The sequence below is a fragment of the Sphaerodactylus townsendi genome, linkage group LG13 (genome assembly GCF_021028975.2).
Source record: "Sphaerodactylus townsendi isolate TG3544 linkage group LG13, MPM_Stown_v2.3, whole genome shotgun sequence".
Classification (NCBI taxonomy): Eukaryota; Metazoa; Chordata; class Lepidosauria; order Squamata; family Sphaerodactylidae; genus Sphaerodactylus; species Sphaerodactylus townsendi.
In genome coordinates, this window is record NC_059437.1 from 37,728,505 (window position 1) to 37,755,985 (window position 27,481).

The 27,481-nt window shown below is 46.9% G+C and overlaps 1 protein-coding gene across 5 annotated transcripts in view; it reads left to right on the forward strand.

Moving 5' to 3' along the window:
- EMID1 (EMI domain containing 1) overlaps positions 1-27,481 on the forward strand; it is a 76,384-nt gene that overhangs the window by 44,712 nt on the left and 4,191 nt on the right. For 2 of the 5 annotated variants that reach the window (XM_048514083.1, XM_048514085.1), the window contains exons 5-15: positions 1,828-1,889; positions 2,781-2,925; positions 5,948-6,001; positions 6,967-7,074; positions 13,819-13,965; positions 15,715-15,795; positions 18,877-18,920; positions 19,513-19,575; positions 20,379-20,423; positions 21,075-21,119; positions 25,306-25,390. In XM_048514083.1, coding sequence (XP_048370040.1) covers positions 1,828-1,889; positions 2,781-2,925; positions 5,948-6,001; positions 6,967-7,074; positions 13,819-13,965; positions 15,715-15,795; positions 18,877-18,920; positions 19,513-19,575; positions 20,379-20,423; positions 21,075-21,119; positions 25,306-25,390 — 879 coding nt within the window. The remainder of the gene's footprint in view (positions 1-1,827; positions 1,890-2,780; positions 2,926-5,947; positions 6,002-6,966; positions 7,075-13,818; positions 13,966-15,714; positions 15,796-18,876; positions 18,921-19,512; positions 19,576-20,378; positions 20,424-21,074; positions 21,120-25,305; positions 25,391-27,481) is intronic. The other 3 variants (XM_048514081.1, XM_048514084.1, XM_048514082.1) reach the window with 2 other exon arrangements.

Below are 27,481 nucleotides of genomic sequence, written 5' to 3' on the forward strand. Positions count from 1 at the left end.
AAGAAGTGCTTAACCATGTGCTCCTACCAGCTAGTTCCTCCAAATGCCTCCCCAGTTCTGTTCTCCCCACCCCCATCCTTGGGTCATGACTTCTGATTTTGGAGGTTCTCTTTAAGGAATAGCAGAGGGTGGCAAAAGAGTCACCTTAAATGCATTCTCAGCGTTTTTGCTGTATTCTGTGGTCTGGATTCTGTGAGGAAAGCCAAGACTGACTCGGCTGACCTAGAAGGGTGTATCTCTGCTTAGGATTGCGCTGTTCGAAACTCACAGGCTGAGGCCAAACTAGCAAGCCATAGTACTGGAACTTAGCCATCTGCTCACCCAACCCAATGACTTCAGCACATATAGCAGGCAAGTAGTGTAAGCAGACCCTGTCCTCCCACGTTTTTACAAACAGTAATCTCATTTTGGGTTGAATAGACAGTAAAGGTCTTGAACTGAAAATGTGTGATGGTTGACAGCAGTGCTTGGAATCACTGATGGTATTCCCAAGACTCCTTGCAAAATAGACAATGTGAGAGTCTTGCCTCTTGGCGTCCAAAGGTTTCATGTCTCAGCCCTGGTTAGGTTAAGCAGAGGCATAAGAGAAGAACAGCTCATCTACCTTAGCAGTCAAGAAAAAGAGCATGTTGTTGTGAAGGACTGAGAAAAGCTGCATCTCCCTGAATTACTCCTTTTACGTAATTCTTCAGGTCTCAAGAACTCTGTCCTGTTTTCATATGCCTTGTTGACGGCTTATAAGCAGCAAACTTAAATCTTCAGTTGTTTTAGGACCTTCAGGGGAAATGGATGTTCGGCTTTTTCTTCTTTGTTGTCATGATTTCCCATTGTTCTTCCCGTTCTGTGATTGTGTTGTGGTGATGCTTTTAACAGAAATCCTGAGCAAGAGCTTTGGTTCACAGGTAGCAGATCCAGAGCTGCCAGGAAGCACCACAATCACCCCCCCCCCCCCCCGATAAAATTTCCTCTATGCTCTCCCAGAGATGAAGTGAGGGGGAAATGCGCCCGGTGCGCACCCCTCCAAGCCCCTGGAACGCCCCACCCCGGAACACCCCATCACACCCCCATCACACCCCCAGAACACCTCCACAGGGGCGTCCACCCAGTCCGTCGCATGCACCCCCGTCCCCTTGGCGCTACGCCTCTGTACTCCCCTCCATTCCACACCTGCATCCCTTAAAGAAGATGCATAACATACTGAATCGGAACAGGGATGCTACTATTCTTTTCCAGGGACACCTTGCCTGGCTTCCTGACACCCTGAATTTTGTACCTTCATTTTCACCCTCCCAGCAGCCCCGTCAAGGTTCAGCAACTGGTGTCTTCATCAAAAAAGGATCTATAGAAAGATTTTTCTTTTCTTGAGATCTGGGAGATGTGCTGCCAATAAATAATACTGAACTAGCAGGACCCATGGCAGTGTCATATGCTCATTTAAATTTTGATGTAAGCTATTTCTGCAGACCATTTGTTGAAAAGGCAGGATAAATTAAACAAACAAGCAAACAGGTATTCCCTGTAAGCCCTCCCCTCCACCAGGGGTGTACTGCCTATGGGGACATGTCCCCAGGCGCACATAGACCTGGGCACCAGCACCAGCCCCAGGCAGTAGACCTGGATGCCGGTGGTGACTCCAGACAGTAGACCTGGATGTCAGTGTGGGCTCCAAGTGGCAGACCTGGGCTCTGGGCAATAGACCTGGGCGCCTGTGTGTGTGTGGTGGTGGTGGGGGGAGGGTGGCGGAAATTTCAGATTTTGTCTCCGAACTCCATTTCTCCTTGATACACCTCTGCCCTTCACACATTCTTCTCTCAATTACCTCCCCAGGTTGCTTAAATTGCAGCAAAATGTCAGAGCTGTTTGAGCGCCTCAGTTTCTTGGAAACCAAGGTCAGTGTCTCTCTTAATTTGGAGAGAGAGTGTGTGTGTGTGTGTGTGTGTGTGTGTGTGTCCATGCATGTGTGCACGTGTCTCAGCTTTGCTACTGGATGTGATATTTCCCTCTTACCCCATAAGCCCTTATCCAGGAAGCCTCTTGACTATAATAGGTCAGAGCAGGTAAAAATCCTTGGCCTCACTGAGAGCAAGTTAAAGCTGTGATGAGATTCTGCTCCTTCTGGCAACAGGCCACCTTCAGGATCTCCTTAATTTGAAACAAGTCTGATCTTGGCTCATCAGAGAAAGGACTCCCACCCCGGGGGTGCTTTTCCAGTGGTAATTTGTGGTGCACAAATGTGCAAATGGATTCTAATTTGCTGCCTGCCCTCAGGCCACATTTCCCCAAGGCTGTATTTCTGTGCTTAGAAATCACGAGGTGGATTCTGGGCACCATTAAAGGAGGCCAAGTGGGAAGCTGGTGGATCTGGTGCAACAGATGGCACAGTCTACTGAGATGTTCTCCTGTGTAATCTCCCATTAAAATGGATGTGTATTTGGTTGTGTGTTGCTTTGATTGTGTGTTCCTGCATTGCAAGGGGTTGGACTTGATGGCCCTTGGGGTCTCCTCCAACTCTATGATTCTATGAATTGCCACTGCACAAGAACTTGCAAACTGGGGACCTATGCAAGAGAACTTCCCAATAGATTGACCCATGTTAGTTAGTGAAAGAGCAGGTGCCATTTGGATGTTCTGACCAAGGCCCTGAACCATTTTAGGTGCAGCCCAGGTAAATATAATGTATCCTTGTGGACCTGTGTTTCCATCATCATCATGTAATGAGAATATCATTTACATTCCTCACTGAGGATTTCATAATTGAAAATGCTTGCTCTTGTTCCCAGGTAGCAACCCTCTCAGCAGCTGAGTCTGTGACTTCCCTGGTACCTGGCAGACGACAATCCTTTAAGGGAGATGCCTCCGCAGACTCTCAAGCTCTGTGGGGCTCTCTGGCTGCTCAGGGGAGCCCAGGGGATGAGAGCATAAAAGGTAAGCGAACAGGGAGAAAAATGCTAGGATTACTGGGCATGGGGAAATGAAATACATAAAATCTAGAAAGTCACCTACTCAGAAGTGCGAACATAATCCCTAAATTTGCAGAAATCCCGATCAGGTTCTCTGGGAAGGGAAAGCACTAGTTTTTCATTCCATTTCCTCTTTCCTGAACAACTTGAAAGGAATAAGGGGAGTGGCAAAGGGCCCATGGGGACATATGGGGTCATAATATGTACCCAGGCGGCCACATTTGATCACGTGGGGGCGGAAAATCGCCCCCACACCCCTCCTCTTTCCCCCATGTCGTAGGCACACCCTACCCCTGCGCCCCACTTACCTTAGGTGGCGGCGGGGCCAGACCTGGTGGGGCCAGACTGAGGGGTGCCCAGCAGCCCCGCCAAGCTGCTCCTTCAGGTGTTTCCCCCGGTGCCATTTGCCCTCGCTACACCTCTGGGAGTGGGGTAGGGTAGGATTGGGGCCTGCTCCCTGCTCTAGCTTCTCATTCATCAATGAGCAGCAGTGGCGTAGGAGGTTAAGAGCTCGTGTATCTAATCTGGAGGAACCGGGTTTGATTCCCAGCTCTGCCGCCCGAGCTGTGGAGGCTTATCTGGGGAATTCAGATTAGCCTGTACACTCCCACACACGCCAGCTGGGTGACCTTGGGCTAGTCACAGCTTCTCGGAGCTCTCTCAGCCCCACCTACCTCACAGGGTGTTTGTTGTGAGGGGGGAAGGGCAAGGAGATTGTAAGCCCCTTTGAGTCTCTTGCAGGAGAGAAAGGGGGGATATAAATCCAAACTCTTCTTCTTCTCTTCATCAATGAGTTTGATCCTTGACAGTGATAGCAATTTTGGAGCAATCTTGAAGCTCAATCAAAGCTTTGCCAGTCCCACATTCTGTGCTCTCACAGCACTGTGGCACACATAGACAGCCCCTAACACACGTTGCTCTGGTTGGCGAGTGCCAGCATGTGTCCAGTAAGTTTGTCGAGTTCACATGAAGAATGCAGGAACATCCTCAGACTGGCTGTGTCTTCCCTGGAAAGAAATGGGGTCAGTGGAGTTTTGCTTCTGACTGTCAACTGCAGCCATCCGACCTCGCCTCCGCCAGGCTCCCGCCAGCATTGCAGCTGAGCTGGTTAGAAGTACACCCGGCAGAGGGTAGGTTTAAATTGAAAGCAGCTGGATGCCGGGACCGTTCTAGGGTCTGGCAGTAGTTCCAGCTTTGGCTTAAACTTTATGCAGCTGGAAAGATTTATCAGGCCTTCCCTTGCCCTGATGGAACATGTGTTTCTGGTTTGGTGCACAAGGGTAGGAGAGAGAGAGAGAAGGCGGGGGGTGGGCAGAATTATTAAGAAAGTCGCTTTGGTTTCTCTTTGCACAAAGAATATGATGGTGGTCAAAATAGGGACAGTCTGCAGGGTGACGGAATCAAATGGAAGATATTCTTCACCATGCCCAAAGCGGACAGAGCGATCCAGGCTGCCCACATTATGCAAAAAAAAAAAAGGTGTTGCAATCTTTGGCCATGTTGTGAGACAAGCCAGTGCTGTTCCTCATTTACGCTTCTGCACACACAACATGTTGTGCATCATGCAGCATTTTGGGCACAAGAATCAGATTTCTAAAAACTCCATTGATGGATGACAACACAGCTATATTTATGTGGTGACTATGTGGCGAAAGAACCACCAAATGATGGGTTTGGCACAGTGACTAGCATTGTGACTGCTAGGATGCCATTTCCCCAACATCAAGAGAGCGGCTTGCCACATTTTGGGGGAAGATGATGGGAATATTGAAAAGCAGACACAGACTTCAACCTTCAGCTTCATTTTTTAAATCCAAAGTTGCTAGCCTTCATGGTTGAGGCTGCTGGTGGTAGAGGATGGAGGAAACACATTTGAGACGTTGCAGCCAGTGCCTTAAAGATGCGTCCGTGTCCCCAGACAAAATACAACAGCAATGTCAGGTCTTGGACCAATAATCAAAAAGCAGACTCTAGATGCAGGATCAGTAGTCTTTATTGAGTTGGCATCAAGGATTCAGGCTTCAAAAAGCCGGTTCTGGCCATCCTGGCTTTTACAGTCATATTTATTCCCCTTTGACTCCTCTGAACTCCCCCCTCTCAATTTCCCAAAGAATGGGAGAAAACGAAGACAAGTATCCAGTGGTGGGATCCAAAAATGTTAATAACAGGTTCCGATGGTGGTGGGATTCAAACAGTGGTGCCGCCGCACACACGCACCTCCAGTCTCTATTGGGCAGGGAGGTTGCTTTAGTAACCCCTTCTTGGCACTCAGAAAAAAATTAGTAACCACTTGTAGAGAAGTGGTGAGAACTGGTTGGATCCCACCTCTGCAAGTATCCCAAGGCCAAGCGATAGTCTCCTGCTGGGCTGTGCCTGCAGCCTTCACCATCACCTCCTTCCATCCAGAGTGCATTTGCAGGGTCAGCCTGGCTAGTTACATTTCCAAACGCATAGAAGCAGATTAAAGAAACAAAAGATCCATTAACATATGACAGATGTGGTTACATGGAAGGTCAGTGCGCAGGGCCCCCACCCCGGTGGAACCAGTACTCCATTGCCTAGGTGTCATCCCCATTGTCTAATGCCAGGAGGGGGCAGGTGCTACTCCTGACAAGCAGCTCCGGTTAACTTCAGTACTCTGTGCCCTGTTAGCAATAGGGTGGTATTTAAATGTCCCAGGCCTGAGTTTCCCCCCCTTGGCATTGCCTATTCCAGACTGCTGACTATCAAAAAGGATGGGGAGAATGGGCCCACTATGAATGATGGAAGCACTGGGACAAATAACTTGCTTCTCTGTATTATTTTGGTACAGTCAACCCCTACTGAATCAGCATTCAAACTCCCATTAAGTGACTATTTGTTTCTGCCTTCATTCTAAGGAGCATAAAAGAGTGGCAAGTCCTGGGTCAGTAGGGAAAAAGGTATGGGCAGTTATTCCACCCTGTTTGCAAAGACTCTACCCTGTGACTTATACCCTCTGTTTTCAGCAGGTTTTCCAGGTCCCAGAGACAGACTGAGGACAACCATTCCGGGACGGGATGGTAGGTACAGATGTAGGGTCATTTAAATTCAAAGCAATCTAGTGAGCTTAAAAAAACACAATGTGTAATTTTCCAGCATTAAATGGATTTGTGGTGATATCCTCTGAGAAAGAAAAAGCAACCTCCCCACTAGTATCATATTCAGGTACCTGCTGGACTTCATCCATCCACCAAGGGGATGTATCCAGTAAGTCTAAGCTTCTCAAACTGTGGGTTGACACCCCAAAGTGGGCGACAACTTTCTTCTGGGCAAGTTACGCTGGGACAGCATAATTTTGCCTGACAGCAAATTTGGATATGCCTCTGCACAGTGGTGATTTCTGCACAGCAGAAATAAAATGTCCTGCAGACATTTTTAAAAGATCAGTTAGAGCCTTTTTGGCACAGCCTGCCAAAAACAACCAGCCAAAAGCATTGCCAGCTGAAATTGATCTTTTTTTCACCTGTCGCATGGAGCTGTCAGTTTCACAGTTGTGCCCGCCATTTTGTGTGCGCCCTGCACCCCTGCCGCAGTGCTGCCCGCCCCCGCCCTGCTCCAGAACGTCCCCTCCACGACCTGGCCACGCCTCCACCACAGCTCTGCCCTGGGCGTCGAGTGCCCCCTATCCCGTGGGCACTACGCCACTGTTGATCAGCTCTTTAGAAGACCTTAAGCAGTCTTCCCTTTTCCAAATGGTACAGTGGGAATGCTATCAACCTATCTCCCAGCACTATAGTGAAAATAACCAAGAACTCAGACAAAGCAACATAACAGAAACAAAACAGAAATGGTAAATAAGAATGTTATTTTATCCACACAGCACACAGCTGGATCTGGAAGGAACATATCTTCCATGAAGGCTCAAACCTTGATAGCTCCCTTTTTGTTCAAGTCAACCACATTTGTTGGTGTTCATTGTTATTTCTTTTCCATGAACTTATGAATGTGTGAACCTCTCCTTGAGTGCCTCCTGCTTCCATTTCAGGAAGACTGGCCTCACAGGGGCCCCCAGGCCCAGCAGGTCCAAAAGGAGATACTGGCATCCGGGGGCCTTCTGGTATTCCTGGTGTCAAGGGTCCTGCTGGACCACAAGGTAAGCCTTGGGCAACCGTGGCAGAGAACATGATGTGCATGCAGGTCTCAGATTCCATTCCACCTGATAAAAGGACAGCATAGTTAGAAAACACCTTTCTCATCCTAAGACCCTCAAAAACTGCTGATGGTTGGCGTAGACCAGGGGTCTGCAACCTGCGGCTCTCCAGATGTTCATGGACTACAATTCCCATCAGCCCCTGCCACTATGGCCAATTAGAATTGTAGTCCATGAACATCTGGAGAGCCGCAGGTTGCAGACCCCTGGCGCAGACTATGCAGGGATTGATGGACTTATGTTCTGACTCATAATGTTGTATATGCCCCTTTTTAAAGAAGAGATAAAGCTCAGTGCCTTGCATGCTGAAAAACCCTGTCGAATATTCAGTTAAATAATCTCAGGTACCAGATTTGGTAAACTTGGGCCATTTCCGCACAGTCCTAGGTTGAGCAAGAAAAATACCCCGTTCCGTAAAAGAATTTTGCGTGGTTCCTGGTCCTCAAGTAGATTTGCCCTGCAATATTACCCTTCTCCCGAGGAATTCAAAAATCACCAAATTGGAGATTCTTTTCCAAAATGCATTTTAGTAGGTTTTATTAATTTTAAACAGGTTTTATTGTCCAAGATTTTCATTGTTTTTAGGTTGTCAGATTTTACGAGACCTTCAGTATATGGTAGGATACAATTGCACAGGAAGGAAGGATGACTGGCTGGCTGGTTGGCTTCTGTGATCCTGCTCTGCTCTGCACCATTTGTTGTTCTGGCCTTGCTTTCTTACAATCAGTGGGAAGTGCTTGAGCAAATCTGCTGTGTTTCTGCATCTGTTATGATTGGATCATTCAGTCGTGCCCAATGTAATCAGTTATGCACCCTTTCCCATCTCTGCACAAGTTTCTGTTCTAGTCCATCTACTTTCTAAGGAGAGCCACTCAGAACAATGACTTCTACAGAAATGCAAGGTTGGTGGACTCCTCCGAGGGCAAACCAGTCTTGCTTGCTCACATTCCAAAAGTACACCATTTCGGATGCAAAAGTGAAGCGTGCCTCCAATTGAAATTCAGGAGGAAAGCGTGCCTCAACTATCAGAAGTTTCTCTGGACTAGAATATCTTAGGAAGTTGACTGACTGCCCAGACAAAACTAGGGATAAGTCCCTGTAGCTTTGGGTTTACTGAGGCAAGGAGAGAGAGGGAGATGGCTTCCCTATGCAAACTAGGCCAAGGTCCTGGCGGGGGGAAGGAGCTAACATGGAACTGTGATTATTTTTGGCAGAGTGTCTGCCGTCTCTGTGGGTCTGCTTAATGTTTATTGCGTTTGGAATGCATCCCAGAGAAAGTTGCCTCTGGCCATTTGGAGTTAAACATTAACCAGCCAGCCATATCCTACGGAGGACCCATTAGCTCCCTCCCCATGTTCCTCCCTCCCTGCCAGGCTGAGCTTTTCTCTCTTGTCCCACTTCTTTGTTCAGGACCTCCCTGGACTTTTGGGGAGTGCGTGCGAAGACCCAAACCTTTCCTTCCTATCTCTGCATGCTCCTGGTCTTCAGCTGCGAGACACGCAAAACCAGAAATACACTCTCTACCCTTCATAATGTAAGAATTATACAAAGAGCTCAGCTGGATCAGATCCAGGGTCCATTTACTTCAGCATCCGGTTTCCAGCTGTGGCCAGCCAGATGCTTCCAGGAAGTCCTCAAGTAGGGCATGAAGGCAACAGCTCTTCCCAGCAATTGGTCTTTAGAGGTACATGAGGCTGGCGGTCCAGATTAGCTGTCACAACTGATAGCTATTGACAGACGGCTCCTCAGTGATCTAATGATGTCCCCATTGCCTTTTAATACCTATGTTCGGCTGCTAATAGGTCCTCTTCAGTATGTCAATGACACACACTTCTGTATTTCTTTAAATAAGCTTCCAGAAGTAGCTGTCTTGGTCCTAGGCCAGGGCCTGGGTGATGTGGCTGAGCAGGTGAAGGAGAACAAGCTAAAACTGAACTCCAGCCTGAAGGAAGTGATGGATACCAGGTTTATTTGACTTTACCAAAGATTTCTGGGTTAACCCCCCCCACACACACACACACACAAATTTACCAATAATTTTTAACAATTCTCATGCCTCCTCAGCATTAGACAGGCCGCTTTGCTATTTAGGTGCTTGGCAGAGCTCAGGTTATCTTGAAGCAACATCTCTTTTGCCTGGGAGCTCTCCCAGGTCCTGTAGAAGCTTGACATCTCTGGTGACGTGTTGTCTGGTACTTACTGAGTGCACTGGATGACTCCTGTTCCAGCTAAGTCGTATCCCAGCTTTGATTGCTGCCCTGAGGGCACTCAGTCCCAGTGGTCCAGGAGGCGGACAACTGCTTTTCTAGCATCAAATGGCTGTGAAAGAGACATTTGTGTTCTATGCATCTACATGCACATCGTTCGTTGCAGGATCTGAGGTTGACTGTCTTTCAGATCTTTGCTTTTTATTTTTAGATAATTGTACAAGAAAGACACAATTGTTATTCAGTTGCTGTTGTGTCCCCCCCCCAGCAAAAAAAATAGCATACATAGTGCTGCATCCATTAGGAGGAAACTGCATTTTCTCTGCACATTTCTTTTCCTTCTTTTTTCCTCTATAGCATTCTCTTGTTGGAAAAATGCATGTCTAAACCTTGGTCTGTTTACCTTCAAAAACACAGGCTGATTAGGCAGCAAATAAGTGCAAAAGCAGGCACCTCCGAAACATTTCTCTCCATCCTCTAAGCAACACATGCTTCTTGTTTTTTTCAGACCAACAACCCAACTACTGTTCGTCTCCCACTAGACTTGCAATAGCCCACCCCACACACTTTAGGCTATGCCAAATCTAAGGGGTGAAGTGTTTGGCATAAATGAAGAGCAAGCTGTGACAATATATCATCTCTCAAGGAGTACTGTGAGATTTGTGAAGAGATGTGACATGTCTCAGAACACTTGCTGTTCCACAGTAGGGCCATTGCCAACTTTCCAAACCGTTATGGAACAAACACCCTGTGGCTGAGGCAGCAAGGTTAAGAGCAGGTGCACTCTAATCTGGAGAACTGGATTTGATTCCCCGCTCTGCCGCTTGAGCTGTGGAAGCTTATCTGGTGAACCAGATTAGCATGTGCACTCCAACACACGCCAGCTGGGTGACCTTGGGCTAGTCACAGTTCTTCTGAGCCCTCTCAACCCCACCTACCTCACAGGGTGTTTGTTGTGAGGGGAGAAGGGAAAGGTGTTTGTAAGCCCCTTGTAAGTCTCAAAGGGAGGGTATAAATCCAACTCTTCTTCTACTAAAACCTCGGCTGTTTCTGCACGGCCCCCGAGGCGCCCCCACGCCGGCAAGAATTCTGCCGGCATGGGGGCGGAGGCCGTTCGCACGCAAGCGTGCGTGCGGCCTCAGGGGAGGCTGGTGGAGGACAGGCAGCTCCGCATGGAGCCGCCTCTGCCCCCTTCCCCGTCCCACTCACCTTGTCCCCGTTGCCGGCCTGCTGGCCTCTGAAGCCCCGCCCACGCTGCCCTCCGACCTCCAGGGGTTGGAGGACAGTGAGGGAGGGGCTGCAAGGCCAGCAGGCCGACGACGGGGACAAGGTGAGTGGGACGGGGAAGGGAAACAGCGTGTTCCCGGCGGTGCGGTTCGCACCGCGCCACCGGGAACACGCTGTTGCGGCAAAAACAACCCTTTAAAGGGTTGTTTTTTAGGGCGGCCTGACGCCGCCCTGGGGGAGGGGGAGCGCAGTCAGGTCGGCGCTGCTGCGTTGCCGCCTGTGCGAATGGCTCCCTGGGGACGGCGTTTATCCCGTCCCCAGGGCGCCATAAAAAGGCCATGCAGAAACGGCCCTCCATAAAGATCTGCAGTCAGATCTTTTGAAAGCTAAACTCAATTTCATTTTTGTTTGATATTATCAAAGGGGTTTTTAATGCCCATTTATTTTGAGTTTTTATCCTCCCCTGTTTCAAAAGTGAGTGTGCAAGATAGAACTTCCGAATGAAATTGAAGAACACTTTTCCCATAAAAGAGTTTTACAGATACACAAGGCCCAGAGACCAAAGGAGAGCCCAGGATGAGTGACTGCCTTTTCAGTTTGCCAAGTTAGCTGAATTTGTATGCAGAAAAATCTCAGTGCTATGTTTTATAACACCTTTTCTATTTTCTAATCCAGCAGACTATTAATTGTATTTTGCTATGGAGAGCGGGCAGCAATCAGATGTATAAGCAACGGAATATGAAAGTGTCTTGGTTATCTGTTTTTTATTTCCAGTCTCTTCCTTGAAACCAAGGTTGGTCTAACCAATAGCCTGAGGTGCCAAGATTCCAGGTGTTCTCAGCTATGTAAAAGTCTTGGCGGGGAGACAGAAAGAAAGAAGGGCTGTCTGAATTTCTGAATGAAGCATACAGAGGCAGCTTATTGAGAGAGGGGGGTATCCCCAGCATCCCAGCAGGCACAATAGAGAGCTTTCTGATCTCCACTGGCTGCCTGGAGCATAGACATAGTTCTAAAGCAGGGGAAGTAAAGAAATGACAGACATTGATAATGAAAAGAAGAAAATGGACATCTCTTGAGTGTTCAGGGGGCCGCTGGCATTCAGCTGGCATATAGTGAGGTACAAGACCAGAAGGCGGGATTTGTTCCTGGGGTCCAGAAAAAAATTGGGAGGCGGGACCAGTCCTTCCTGGAAGGGAGTTGGTGTTAAGAGCTTGTGTATTGGGAACAGGGGTCAGACCTATTCAGTCCCAGCCTCAAAAGTCGTTTTGGTCTTGCTCCAGAACTCTGAGAAGTGAGGCTTCCTGCGCTTCCACGAGATCTCCATTGCCTCTACTCCTTTATAGGGTTGCCAGCATCAGTAACCTAAGAAATCTTGGCCCTGAAATCAATGAGGTGTAAAAGGGTGGCTGTTTGCTTCAATCTCTTATATACTAGTACACGGAAAAAAGAAAGGCCCAGCTGTAACTTTTAAAAGTTGCATTCATTGATATTTTGGCCTGCCTTCTGAGAATGGCACTTTCTGGGCACATATCACTGCAAGGGCCATTTGGGGGGGATAAGTGGCAAGTACATAACTGAAGACTACCCTGTCATGATCTTGATCTGTATTAAAGGCAGCAAAAATATTAAAGGACGAAGTATATATCCCAGTCTTAGCAATATATAAAACCCCGGCTGGCAGGTTCCAGAAATGTTATGCCTAACCCATGCTTATGCAATCCAAAATTGGCCACCTTATAGTCTAGAAAGGAATTCTTGATCCCAGTTGATATTTAGTATCAGACAGGAATCAAGGAGATCAAAGCTTGAATCCCCTTCTGCTGTGGAAGATTGCTGAGTGACCTTGGGCTAGTCCCATGCTCTCAGTCTAACCTACCTCACAGGATTTCTGTGAATGTAAAATAGGGTAGTTGAGGAATTGAGTTTTGATTTTGCTTCACACTGGTAAAGAAAGGGAAGGAGGCAATCCCGGCAACTCTCCCTGTTTCTGCTTTTATTTCTGTCTTTTCTGTTATGGGAAGCAGTCTCTCTTCTGAGCTGCTCTATTGAAGAAGAAGAAGAAGAAGAAGAAGAAGAAGAAGAAGAAGAAGAAGAAGAAGAAGAAGAAGAAGAAGAAGAAGAAGAAGAAGAAGAAGAAGAAGAAGAAGAAGAAGAAGAAGAAGAAGAGGAAGAGGAGGAGGAGGAGGAGGAGGAGGAGGAGGAGGAGGTGGAGGAGGTGGAGGAGGAGGATTTATATCCCCCCTTTCTGTCCTGAAGGAGACTCAAAGGGGCTCAAGTGGCAGAGCAGGGAATCAAACCCGGTTCTCCAGATTAGAGCACACCTGCTCTTAACTTTTTAAAAGCTAAAAGAAGTTTTGCATCCCGAAGAGATCAACTGGAGCGCTGATATCTTAATTGTACCGACTCTGAGTCAAGTAGGAGGGGTAGTGGAGGATGACTTTGTGATGTCTCTAGGGTGATGTTTCCTTATTCCATGGAGTTCTCCTTCCAGGCTCACCGCATCATCCCACTGGTGGTGAGAACTGGCTATGGGATGCTCAGCTCCTGGGTGCCGTATGTGGCCATGAAGCTGATGAATGGCCTGAGTGAACTCTGGCATTCTCTGTACTAAAAGAAAAATTAATTTTTTTGCAGCTAAGCGGTCCACATTATTTGCAGAGAAAGGGGAAATTCTACAACTTCTCTAAATTTTGCACGTTGGCCAATTTGTATTATTTTGCATGATTTGTTCTGGTGTTTACCAGATCATGGCCAGGACAAAGACATGGATCCTTCACGGACATCCTCCCTCATTTCCACAGTTTATCCTTGTCTCCTTCTTCCTGTGTTCCCTCTACTGTGTCCACGTATTGAAATTTGAGACTGGAAGTCCCTGCTCTATCATTGACATTTACATTCAGACAATTGGATTATTATTATTAATAATATTTATATGAGTAACCACTGGGAATCTGATTCACCACCTTCCCTGATGTCTGACATTTCAGCAATCTATTTTGCTTCATTCACAGCCATGAGGGCTAGAAACTTGATCTCTTTGAAAGCTGAGATTCTCAGGAAGGTGGTTTCTGTGCTCACCCTTAAATCAGTGCTTTTCCTGTGCTCCATTACTGCCCTGGCATAGACACAACCTGGGTGGTGCCTTTGTGGCTTCTCTCATTCCAGCCATGCCTGTGTACTGCCAACAGGCACTGCATAAAGCCCCCTTTCCTGGCCCATCTTTCATGCCTATGTTTTCCTGCTTCTCCTCTAGGTCCTCCAGGCCCTCCGGGTCCTCCAGGAAAGGATGGTGGAAGGGGCTTCCCTGGAGAGAAGGGCTTACCTGGCCTACCAGGTCCCCCCGGCCCACCAGGTCCACCAGCCCCAGTAGGGCCCAAGATATCACACATCCCTGACCAAAGTAAGTAGCTATGTGGAAAAGAGAAGAGGCCCTGCTACCTTTTAAAAGATGTGATTGTTTTAACTGGGACATATTTGTTTATTGTTTATTCGCTCAGGGTGGCTACCAACACATTCATACCAGTGCAGTATAATATAAATCCAATGAAACATCCACAAAATGAAAAGAAGGGAAGGAAAGGGGAAAGTGTGGGAGGTCAGTGACTTGAGCTATCCCTGCCTTCAACTATAGGTCTAGCAGAATAGCTATGTTTTCCAGGCCCAGCAGAATTGAGATAATAAGTCCCACAAGGACTTATAACATCTCTTCAGTTCACTTGTTTCATGCTGAATGGATTGAGCGATAGCTGAAGTTGAAAATTAGGGAACATCTCCAGTTGAACTGAAACAAAAAGACTCCCTTGTAAAACAGAAACTATTTCCCTTTACTTTCACTTTCTTCAGTCACTGCTTCACCTCTTTATTTTGGAATAAAGTAGCCATAATATAAATCTGCAGAAGTAATGGAAGCAAAGTATTCAGGAAAGCAAAGCCAAGAAATTAGAGACTCCCTTCCTATCTAAATAAGAATTGTTGGCCAGAGTAGCAGCCCTGAATCTAATATTTCTGAATCAGTATAATGTAGTAAGCATATAACTGGAGAAAAAAGTATGGGCAAACAAAAAAGTGTATTAAAGAATCCCTGTTCTGCTTCAGAGCGAGAGTCAGAAGCCAGAAATTGCACGCCAAGAGTCAGCTGTTGTTACTCTAGAAAGTCACAACAACACAAACTTTTATAGTCCTTTCAGGTCAGGAGGATCCAGCATGAGTGTATATAGTCACTGCAGAATCTAGGAACTAGAAAATGCATTGACCTGTAACCTCAGATGGCTTACTACTATCATCATTCAGGTCCGTGGGTTCATGGTTCTAGCCCAGATAACTCCTAATATTTTCACAGACTCAACTCTTAATCATGAAAGTTCTTGAGAACTTATCTACCTGTAACGTCCACCATTTCATATCTTAGCCTGGGGATTTGCAACCTATGGTTCTACAGCCTAATATGATTGAGTGCAAATATGGCTCTTTTTGAAAGAAGTATCTCTAAGTCAAGGTATATTGGAAGGATAGGTTTGTCGCTAGAATAACCAGTACATGGAGGGAATGGCCGGGAAAACAGTTATGGCACAAAAGGATTTTTCAGACATCCTCTATGAAAAGAAAAATTAGAGAGATGAACAATTTCTGTAATTCATATTTGAACCATGCATAAATTTATGCTGGTGCACTAAAACAATTGTGCACACTTCTGTGAATATGTACTACTTATTGTGAGATTTCACATGCTACTTCCCAATAAAGGGCAGGCAACAAATATTGTTTGGACTGCAGTAACTTTATGGATCATTAATCAACATGTCAGTTAACTAATGTGAATTTGAGTATTTTTGGTTATGAAAATGGGCCTTCTTCAGTATTGGTTCTCTGTTGATCTGAATTTTGATCAGCTCTTTAATTATATAATATTTTAATTATATAAAATAATAAATGCCTTGTTATGTATGCTCAAGTACACCATGGTATGTATTGATCCTCAGCTGAGGAGATTGGCACAGTGTGAGTTTAAGCTACTGGAATGGAGTTTTCCTTTGTGCCTGTGCACTGTGTTATGCCCCTGTGATCATCTCAGAATGGGCTTCTTCCACAACCTGCCTGGTTTCCAAAGGAACATGCTCCACACACTGATCTCTCTTGCTGTTTGTCACAGGGGACCCTCTTCTGTCAAATACTTTCATTGAAACGGGTATCACAGGGCCAGCTGGCCCTCCTGGCCTTCCAGGGCCAATGGGTAAGTAAGTACCTTCCCCTCTCTTATCTTAGATTTTCATTGGGGTAGTGGGCAGCAAGATCATTTGCTTGTTAACTGGTTAAGTTAGCACAAACAGTGTGAAGAAAGTACACACATTTAAATCCTACCTTTCTCTTTTTCTCAGAACCGTAGAAAACTGAGTTGTCCTGAGAAAGCGATTGCCAGTAGTATCAGGGCAGACAAAAGGCAGTCTTTCTTAACACATAGTGTTAGGGAATTCATTACCACAAGGCACCAGCTGAGAAGTGGCTTTGATTAGATAAATTCAGGGAGAAACCGTCTGTCTAGAACCATTTGCTAATAAGTTGAACATGGAATCTTTTAATTAAGAGGCATCATCTCTCTGATTGAAATAATTATTTGTCTGTTATTCCTATTTGCAAGTTGGGATCTCATGAGGAAATGTGGGAGTGGGAATAATTTGCTAATCTCCCCCCCCTCCAGATTACCTAATTCTCATGGGCTTGAACAGGTTGATTTTTCTCCTCTCCCCCCCCCGACCCCCCCTTGTTGTTTTCTGCTTTGATTGATGCTCAGCCAATGTCAGCATTCCATCTCTTCTGAGGCATTTTCAGTCTTCATAAAGCTGGTGGTTCCTCTCCCCCCCCCCCTTTTTTTTCTGGTAGGGGTTTCTTCCTTCTGTTTTTATTCATTAACTTACAAAGTCATTTTTTTTTCATGCCTTAGGAATTCTCCCAGGCATATGTATGAAAATCCTTCCTTGCTTGTGGATAATCCAGTTGTGCGGCTTTTCTTATCTGCACAGAAGCCGAACAGTTTACTATTAGATACAGTCATACCGTAATAATATTAAGTAGTGGCATATATCCAAGCATCTCGTTCCACCAACAACACAACATTACTTCCATCTGTGGAAGAGAGGGTGGTGATTTCTACCAATCTTCCCGGTCACTGGAAAACCCCACTTTACCCTCTGCTGTTCCTGAGTATCTGCTGACACCCCTCCCCAAAATAAAATAGCAGGGGTGCTCAGTGAGCTGTAGCCAGAAAGAGAACTGGGAACGCCCCGCTCTGCTAAGTGGATAGTTGATTGCATGCCATTATTTATATGTTTTGGTCAGTTTATTAAATCTGCATGATTTTTGTATGTGCATGTTATTTATAGGAATTCAAATCAGTTGCTTAAATCTGCATTAATTGGCACGTGTGTAAACAGTGCTTAGTTTTAGATAACGCACCTGCAGGCCGTGGTGGCTACCCTCTTGGAAGAGGCATTCCCCTCTGTGTGTGTGTGTGTGTGTAAGAGAAAAGAAAAGGACTCTTCTGAGACCATGCTTGCCATTTGCAGTTTTTGTATATTCTTATTATAAAATAAATAACAATTTTTTTAAAAAAAATCTTCAACAGAATTCTGGACTAGTTGGATGTTTGGTCTTATCCAGCCTAGAAAATATACTTAATTTCAAGATCTTGCCTCATGCTAACCTACTTCTTTGTAAAAAAAAAAAAACTACCAAGGAAAGTACATAGAGCCCTAGACAGATTCAAACAACCCAGCAAGGATCCAGTGCACTCAAGTGGCATACAGTGGGAAAGTGGGTAGTCACAACAGTGGGGGAGGGGGGGCAAAATGTTTCTCCAGAGCCCATTAGATCAGGGGTCTGCAACCTGTGGCTCTCCAGATGTTCATGGACTACAATTCCCATCAGCCCCCAATTGGCCATGCTGGCAGGGGCTAATGGGAATTGTAGTCCATGAACATCTGGAGAGCCACAGGTTGCAGACCTCTACATAAAATAATTGAGGTTACAGAGACCTCTAGTGCCAGTTGAAGCAACTGCACTTTTTACAAGAAAACTGGCTGGAAGTCCAGGGGATGTGGGAAGGTTCGGATCATTACAGGGTTGTAATGAGGAATTCCTGCAGTTTTATCATACTTTAATGACTATCAGAAGCGTTTGCTATTGAGTCAGACCATTGATTCATCTAGCCCAGAGCAATCTGATCTCACTCAGCAGCCCAGTCTGGTTTCTGAGCTTTCAACACATTGCCTATATCCGTGGTGGCGAACCTATGGCACTCCAGATGCTCATGGACTACAATTCCCATCAGCCCCTGCCAGCATGGCCAATTGGCCATGCTGGCAGGGGCTGATGGGAATTGTAGTCAATGAACATCTGGAGTGCCATAGGTTCGCCACCACTGGCCTATATACTCTTTCTAATATACATTTGCAGCCATAACAGCTAGAAACTTGCTTTTAAGAGGAGAGAAGACGATAGAGATTCTGAGGAAGATGAGTTCTGCACTCTGTGCCTTACTTTTGCTACTCCAGAGTAGAGGCATAAACACAGCCCTTGTCCTGCACTTGGTGTGAGACAGAGGGAGCAACCTTAAGCAGGTTTACGCAGAACTAAACCTCATTGTATTCAGTGGAGTTTGCTCCCATGAAATTGCTCTTAAGATTGCAGCCGTAGGCTACTGAGGCTCATGCAGTGTGGGAGAAAACCTGGGATCCTGTGTGGGTGGGTGAGGGGTGATACACATAAGGGAGCATTTAAGGCAGTGGTGTCCAATTCTGGCCCTCCAGATGTTCATGGACTATGATACTCATCAGCCCCTGCCAGCATAATGTGAGCATAATAAGGTAACAGGGTAGAGAGATGTCTAAAATGCATGGTCTGGTCTGGATGACAGAACAGAGGTTGAGTAGTTACTGGGAAGTCCCCCAAGATGCCAAGTCATCTTGCCGCACTGTTTGGGCTATTAGCTTGTTTTGCTCTGACCAATCAGAGGTAAAATTTCTCTGTGCTGTATTCAAATCATATGAATACCAGGAATGAGAGAACCTGTGCGCACTAGGATCAGCAAGAGGGAGCTCGTGGCCCCAGTCTAACCCTGGTTCAATGATGTCTAATGCACACACTCAAAGCTACCAACAGACCTGCAAAAGGATTGCAGAAATGGAATTTGCAGACGAGCTACTGTGGGAAGTTTAAGCTGGAGTTCTTGGCTATCGACACCTCTCTTTCTCATCCAAACCTGTCTCTAGCAAAACGAATCACCAACGGAGTTTATAAGTTGTTTTTCTCCATCTAGGTCCTCCAGGGCCAGCTGGGAAGGCAGGATCACCAGGGCTTGATGTAAGTATACCTCATTTCTGAGACGGCTGCTGGGTTTCTGAGGGTACCAGTGTGGCTGAAGCAGTTGTGGTGGTTCAATTTCAGGCTAGTCTTTTAGAAGGGATATGGGTTTTTCTAGGCACTGGAGTTGGCAGTGTTTGAGGAACTGAACTGTGGATCATATCAGGAGGTGCTGATTACTCTTACGTTTGAGGACAGCCTGTTCTTTGCCACTTGGATCCAGTTCCTTGCTGTGTTCAGAACTAGATAGACTAGCCTGAGTTTGGGTGACAAGCAGAGGTGATGGTGTAAAAGAACTCATGAACTGTAACATAAGAGCTTCCCAACTGACTGAAGTCTCTTCATCCCACCTGGGGCTCAGTAAAGCTCCTGTTCTTCATGTATACCTAAGGCTGCAAAACCTGTCAGATACGGAAGTGGGCAGAGTTGGAGGGCTGTGATGAATGACTGGTTGGCTTGTACTTGCTTGGTAGGAGACTTCATCAGAGGGAGACCAGAGCAGGGTCAGTAAAAGTAGATGGCAACTTCTTGGCTGGAGTGGGTAGGTGGTGGGACACATCTTATTTGATAATGAAGTTGTGATTTCAATCAGGGAATCCCCGGAAGGCCTGGAATTGACGGAGCAGCTGGTATCCCCGGGGAGAAAGGGGAGAGAGTGAGTATCCTCTCATATCAGGCTACATGGAAGGGCTGGTTGACAGACTGTCAAATATGAAGAGAGAATTGGTATAAAATTGGTATAAGATTTGATTCCCCACTCCTCTACATGAAGCCTGCTGGTTGACCTTAGGCCAGTCAGTTCTCTCAGAACACTCTCAACTCATGTGGAGGCAAGCAACAGCAAACCACCTGAGAGCTCTTTTGCCTTGAAAACCTTAGAGCAGCAGTGGCGTAGGAGGTTAAGAGCTCGTGTATCTAATCTGGAGGAACCGGGTTTGATTCCCAGCTCTGCCACCTGAGCTGTGGAGGCTTATCTGGGGAATTCAGATTAGCCTGTACACTCCCACACATGCCAGCTGGGTGACCTTGGGCTAGTCACAGCTTCTCGGAGCTCTCCCAGCCCCACCCACCTCACAGGGTGTTTGTTGTGAGGGGGGAAGGGCAAGGAGATTGTCAGCCCCTTTGAGTCTCCTGCAGGAGAGAAAGGAGGGATATAAATCCAAACTCTTCTTCTTCTTAGAAGGTCACCATAAGCCAGCTATGATTTGATGAGTATCCTTCTTCCTGAATCAGTGCTATTAAAGCAGCAAGCACATCCCTCCAAGATAGCATAGGGCAACTACAATGGTCTTTCTTGCCTATATGTGTGGCTCAAGGACCTAGAATAAATTTTGGGGTCACTCTACCGGGCTTTGTTGTCAAGGCACAAAATGTTTGGGGTGCTGTCTTTGGAAGCCAGAGGTGACGGACAAGACCACAGCAGGACACAATCAGACTCGCCTGTTTTCTCTTTGCCAGGGACTACCTGGATATCCTGGCCACAGAGGTCTGGACGGAGAACGTGTAAGTGAGTTGAGTGGAGCCAGGGGAGGAGAAGTATACTGTCATCAAGTCAAAAGACATTTGGTCACTTAGTGGCAAGTCCCTGCATTTTCTGGAAATCCTCCTGTACATGCTGAATTGAAAATTTTGTTTCATTTTGGCTTTCACCAAAAAAACCCAACTTCCTGTGCCCAGTGGGATGTCAAGTGCCTGTCTTCCACTCTTACACCCCAGGTGTCACTCACAAGTCTGCGTTAACTGAGCACCAAGAGTAGGCCAGGATGCCAGTTCCTCATTTTCATGTAAAGCCTTCCACTTTTGATCTTTCCCTTTCCCTTTTACAGCTGTGAGTGTGGGCGGGCAGCCAGCAGTAATCACAAGGTCTAGATTGTGTCCCTGGAGCACAGGAGATATATTCCCCTGCATCCCCCTTTCAGAAATGCAGGTAGCATCTCCCTCTCTGAGACCTGGATATAGTTCTTGTGGGCACCCCTCACATTTTGATAGCCCAGCTGGAAGCTTAGTGTATCTCTGTTGCTGGGCCAACCAAGACTCATGCCATATCACCACAAGGAAGGGGCTGCCTTTCTCCTGGTGGCTGTGCCTTATTCACTTGCAAAATCATCCACTGTTTATCTTGTTTCCTTTAATGCCATCTCTGTTCTGTTTCAGGGTGAACAAGGCCCAAAAGGTGAACCAGGAGAGAAAGGCACCTGGGTAAGTTCTGGACAGCAGCACCTTTGCTTTCTCGCACTTCCCAATTTCTTCAGCTGTTTTCACTCCGTAAATGGGGGTCCCTTTCCCTTGTGGTTTTCCATCGCTGTTTCAAAGAGATAGACACGTTTGTGTTGCACCACACATGCACACACAAATAAATGACTCTTGTGGCACCAGACTTACCAACAGGTCTATTTGGGCATCAGCTCTCGTGGGCCAAAATCCACTTTTGTCTGATGCTGTGGCAATTTATTGTGAAGAGATGTGTTATTCTATACCTCTGCATATACTCACAATCACTATTTTGCTTTTAAATTCTTTTATAAGAAAGTCTAAATTAAATTAGAGCATAGTACAGTACCTTTGCATGTATTTGCTGGTGTTCCTTAGTTTATTTTGATGTTGCAAACCAGAGGGAGGACAAAGTGCAATATAAGGTGCTCCACTCAGCTTCTGACATGAACTAGCCATTGTCAACACACTGTCAAACATATCTCCACAGTCATAATGGCTAGCCATGGGTCCACTCATATGTAATCCAAGAGCTATATCTCAGCTGGAGTTACTGACTTTTCAACCAGCTCCTGTAGTAGGGCCTCAACGGCAGTTTGATGTGCCAAAATTAACAAGGCAGAATCCTTAACTCCATACAAGAAAAAGTCTCACCTGCTGATTTCTGTTGATAAAACTGCTATTAAAGGCATAGGAAGAGACCAGGTTGTTTATTTCTAACCAGTTCGTGGCCTTGTTCCCAGGATCCTTTGACTGTGGTCTTGAGATACACTGTCTTCCATGGAACACATGCGATTGCTTCATCGGTCCCCTTAAAACATTGTATCCCCAAAGATATTTCTAGATTGCCTCTGTTGTGGGACTGATCCTGCATGCCACCTGGACATACATTTGGAGAAGCTCACTATTACAAGGACTTTGAACCCACTCTACTACCATAGTGGTTCTGTGCTTTCAACAGTCTCATTATAGGGAGAAATTCAACAGCTCTTCCAATCGCCACATTTCCATGCTAGGAAAAACCTCATCTGTGGAATAGTTTCCTATGGTCCAACTGTTGAAATCACAGAGCCTCTCTCATGAAAAAGTCTTACCTAGGGTGAAAGTTGTCTGGAGAAGGAATTCGCCATCTGAGAGGACTTTTCAAGGAATGTTTATGCTCTATAAACACCACCACCCCTGTCTGACCCCATCAAAACAACCATTGTAGGTTTTGAATCTCATCCCACACATCAATGCTCCAGCTGTCTTTTCAGAGCTGTTCTTCTGAGTAGCTCTTGCCATGACCAGATAGCCCCTTGCCTTGAACATGACCCCTCCCCACTCCCATGCAATTTTTGATCCACAGATATAGGACTATGAACTGGGAAGAGTCTGTGCTTTTTACCAGAATGTCTCAGGTTCAGTCTCTAGTGCACAGGTGTCAAACTTGCAGTCCTCCAGATGTTATGGACTACAGTTCCCATCATCCCCTTCCAGCATGATGCTGGCAGGGGATGATGGGGACTGTAGTCCATAATATCTGGCAGGCTACGAGTTTGACACCTATGGTCTAGTGAAATAGATCTCAGGTAAAGGTCTGGACCTGTCTTCATAAATTGACATGACCTGATGCCACTGCTAGTGAAAACAGGAAACAAGAACACAGCCTTAAGAAGTATAATTGACAGCAGCAAGGGAATAATAGGTGGGAGAGGATAACAAAGGCTTTGGAGCGAGGACAGGTGTTGCAGCCCTTGTTAGCAATGAACTGCATCTCCCTCTGCCACATGGGTCTGCATCTCCCTCTGCCACATGGGTCTCACCCAGAGGGGTGAGAAATGGCTCCTCATGCTCTTAAAGGCATGGGCCCACCTTTGGAAGATGATGTGTTAGCAGCCTGGTTACCCCCAGAAAGAAGGTACAGTTGAGTGCTATCCTTGCAGTGCTGTATGCTTCAGGCTAGAAAGACAGCAAACAAAAAGGCAAAACACAAGCTTCAGTTGTAGTGTCCTGCTTAGAGGGACTTTTAAGGAGGAGACACTGAGGATCCTTAGAGGTGGGGAGAGGCGGTTAGGTAGCCTTGTCTGATTCTCTCTTTCTGCCCGTCCGTCTCTTCTCTTGCTTCTTCACTCCCTGCCGTCCTTTTTCCTCATTGCATCCCCATGCCGGGGGATTTGGTGCTCAGGATTGGTATGCTAATACTTAATGCTTCTGCATCATGTCTTTCCCTCTGGGAAGGACAGGTTCTGGCCCCATCATAGCAGAGTGTATTTACATACAATATATTTGAAGCAGTGGTAGGATTCAAATGATTTAACAACCAGTTTGGGTGGTGGGATTCAAATAATTTAACAACTGGTTGTTTATAAGCACCATTTTAACAACCGGTTCTGCCGAAGTGGTGCGAACCTGCTGAATCCCACCACTGATTTGAAGTGCTCTTTACATTTCCTGAAATCAGAGGCGTAGCGCCAAGGGGGGGCATGATGCACCGGGCGGGTGCCCCTGCGGAGGCGTTCTGGGGGCGGGGCATTCCAGGGGTGGGGCGTTCCGGGGGCTTGGAGGGGCATGCAGCGCGTGGTGTGCATGCACCGGACGCACTTCCCCTCGCTCCATTCCTCCTGAAATACAGACAGAAAGCCAGAATTTTTTTTCCTGTATATAAGGCCCTCATCTGCAATTAATCCTTTGGTAATTTATATTCTTTTCTTTCTTACTTACTTTTTTGCACTGTGGGGAAAAGAGGGGAATCATTGGAAATTGAGGTATACAGCCTTCCCTGTGGTGTTACAGTGGTTTCTTCAGTGGCATAGCTATGCGTTATAGAGTACTGATTTTTAATGAGTCAAGACTCACAAGTGGGCTTTGTCTTAGCACAGTGGTTCTCAACCTGGGGGTCGTGACCCATTTGGGGTAGGTATAGCGATGTTGATGACAGGTATACTCTGAGCCTCCTTTGCACTATCCATAGCCTGCTACTTGAAGGAACTTCCTGCCTTGATGTCTGCCTGTACCTGAGACATTGGCTTGACTTGCCCCTTCTGCCCCTGGCGAGTGAGGGGAAAACCCCTTGACTTCGAAGGTGGAATTTCAAGGGGAAATTGCAATCCACATAACTCGTCCCTCTCACTACAGCCAGGATGAGAAAGAAGTCAAACTGGGTGGGAGCCATTGGGGCCTGCTCCAGCCTGCAGGATGGATTATATTCTGGCTCCAAACACTGCATGTCTGCTTGGGAATGTGCTATTGGACACAATGGGGCCGACTTGCACAGGAACAGAGGCGTATCTGCCAGAGTGACATAGAGGGTCACATGTTCCTGGGCGCCACCCATTAGATCACGTGTCCCTCCTATGGAGAGGCGCCTTTGCCTGGCACTCCCCCTCCACTGGCCAGGACTGCTGTCTTTCTCCTCCACCAGCTGAAGGAGCAGCCCTCTCCCTCCCCCCCATAGTCCATCCCGCCAATGATGAGGGGCTTGAGCTTGGTCCAAGGCTGACCCTCCTTCCCCCCCCCCCAGGCTTGAAAGGGCAGCGGAACAGGGAGATGGAGCCCAAGGGAGATGCGCTGGCTGCAGTAAGGTGCGGGGGGCGCTTGAGCAGGTGTTGCTTCCGGTACACCTCCGCACGAGAACATGCATAAAACTGAGATGTGGGTAAAAGTCTAGTCAGTTCTCAATGGCTTGCATTCCTAGGTAACGGAAAGCAACTGCCTCAGGGTTTGGACAGGTTAGGGATAATCTTCCCAAACCTCCTAAGGGACAGGCTGAGTCCCATAGGAGGGATTCCATTAGGCAGAACAAGTGCAGCCGGGAAAGGCAATGTGGGCGTGCATGCTTTTTCAGTGTTCCCTGTTACGTTCCTTCCTTCCCCATGCCAAAAAATTCCCTGCGAGCTGGATCAGCTGACTACTTCCTCCTGCCAGTGAATTGTACATGCATGTTGATTATAACTTCAGCACCTTGATGCACTTCCTTGCAAGGATTGGTTGCTCTCCCTGTCCGTCTTGATATTTGCATCGGCACCCCTTTGCACCCTGTCCCTGGATGAGGGCTCAGTTGGCTCGAACAAGTAAGGATGGGAGGGAGGGAAAAGGCATGGCTTCAACCCCACCTTCTTTCTCAGCCCCTCCTGCCTGCATACACCCCCTTGTGCATTCCCTTCACGGCTGTATCTGTCTCTTTCGTCCACAGGGGGAGGGGTTACACCAGCTCCGAGAGGCTTTGAAGATTTTAGCTGAGAGGGTTTTAATCTTGGAAACAATGATTGGGCTCCATGGTGAGTAGAGACAGACAGAAGGACAGAATCCCCAGGCCAGGTGGCTTAGGGAAAAGGGGGTCACCCTATGGGTGGCAAAAAAAAAATACAACGACCCCATGCTGAACGCAACCTACAAGAAATAAATATTGGCTGGCCATGTGCTTCTTCAGCCCTTTTGTGGGCTGTAGCAGATTGCAAAAAAACAGGATGCATGTCAAGGTTCTGTTGCAGGTGGTCTCAAAGGTCAGATTGGTGGGTCGCAAGGTGAGCAGTTTTACTGCATGGTTATGCACGGAGAGCAGCATGTGTGAGCAACAACATCATTGCCACGTAGTCCTGCTGCATAAGCCTAGGCCCTGATATCATCAGATCCATCTGCTCTGATGAACTTTATGGATGCAGATCTGTTCCAGAACCAAACTTTCTCCCTCGGTATTTCTCTGAGCACCAGCCATGCGATTAGACACTGGCATGATAATGGCAGTGTTGGGGCACACGACAGCGGACTCCAGTTTTTGCCAGGCTGCCAGGATGGGGATGGTGTCCTGGACCTGCTTTGTGCCCTGAAGACAGTGTGGCCAACTCGCAACAAAAACAGTGGAAAAGATGTTGGTCTGGTTTTGGCAGGACTATGGGAAAGATTGCTACCCATTCCTGGAGGTATCTGTGTCTTACAGGATGCCCTCTGGTGGCAGGAGAAGATAATGCTTGCTCACACTCTTAACACAGAAATCATGTTTAAATGCAAATAACTCTGGATAACAACTAGCCAGTTAACTTAATAGTGGAATAGTTTCATTGGGGCCATTCAGAACCCACTGATGTCAATGTTCCTTCCTTTATTTCATTTTTATTCCGCCCATCCTCCGAGAAGCTTTGAGTTGTATATGTTACAAGTGGGGACCCAGAAGGGCAGATAACAGCACCACCGCCAGGATTTGGGGGAGGTTCTGGCTTGGCACTGTCAGTGAATTCCCTTCACCAGGAAGAATCAGGGCATGCCAAGAATTCTCTTGTGCTTCTGCTTAGTTTCTTGGGCTGTGCTGGGCAGAGTGAGCATGGCAGAGCTTTTAGCGCAGATGTACCTGGCAAATCCCACCCTCATCACAGTAGTTATCCTACTGAGTATTCCTAGGATAAGTGACTAGAACGGGGTGTCCAACTCTGGCACTTCAGATGTTCATGGACTGAAATTCCCATCAGCCCCTGCTGGCATGGGGTTGATGGGAAATGTAGTCCATTAACATCTGAAGCACCAGAGTTGGACACCTCTAGTCTAGGATAAGTGGAGATCAAAGATGGCTGTATTGCTCCCAGTAGGAAAGCATGTTCTGGTCTCTGTAAGCATCTGAGGCCAAGAGCATGCCTAGATCCTGAAGTGCAGCAGCCACAAAGGCTTTGTTGACCAGGCAAGGACCAATGCCCCGACTTCTGTCCATATCAACCCTGCTCCCCTACTGTGTCTCTAGAGGCGTCTGAAGGTCAGAACTCAGGCAGTGCTCTTTAAGTGAGAGGCTAGCCTTAGCCCATGTGATTCAAGTCCCCAAAACCCCTGAGAGCCCACCTTCTCGCCTCTTCCGTCTGAATGGTCCACAGGGTTGAAAGCTGTAGTTGAAAAGCTGAATAACACAAGCAGTAAATGGAGATAATCCCCTGAAGCAATCAGTTCTGTTTAGATCCCAGAACCAGACCTGAAGCCTGATCCAAATTGGTCAACAAATGAGCCTGCAAGAAACGGCAGGGGGAGCCTCCCAAACCTTGGAGATACATGTAATTAACTGATCCGTGTTTGCACAAAAGTCTGTTGTTGAAAGCATAGGAGCAGCAGCCGGTGAGAAGAATGACAATTCTAAAGCACCCCCCCTCCTCCCCACCATATGCCAAGTCAGTTCCTGTTACAGTTCACTCAGTGCCCAGATTTTTGATCCTCTTTAACTGGGCATGTTGGCCCAACATGCCAAGGGGTTTAAGCTGGCTTGTAAGACATCTGACTGGCTTCATCCCTGTATGTAAGTGGACCAGAGTACATGCACATTTACAAGCACGAGCACTATCAGGAGTCACATCTCTATCCTGATCGATGCATTCTTTAAGAAAATAAGTCCTAAG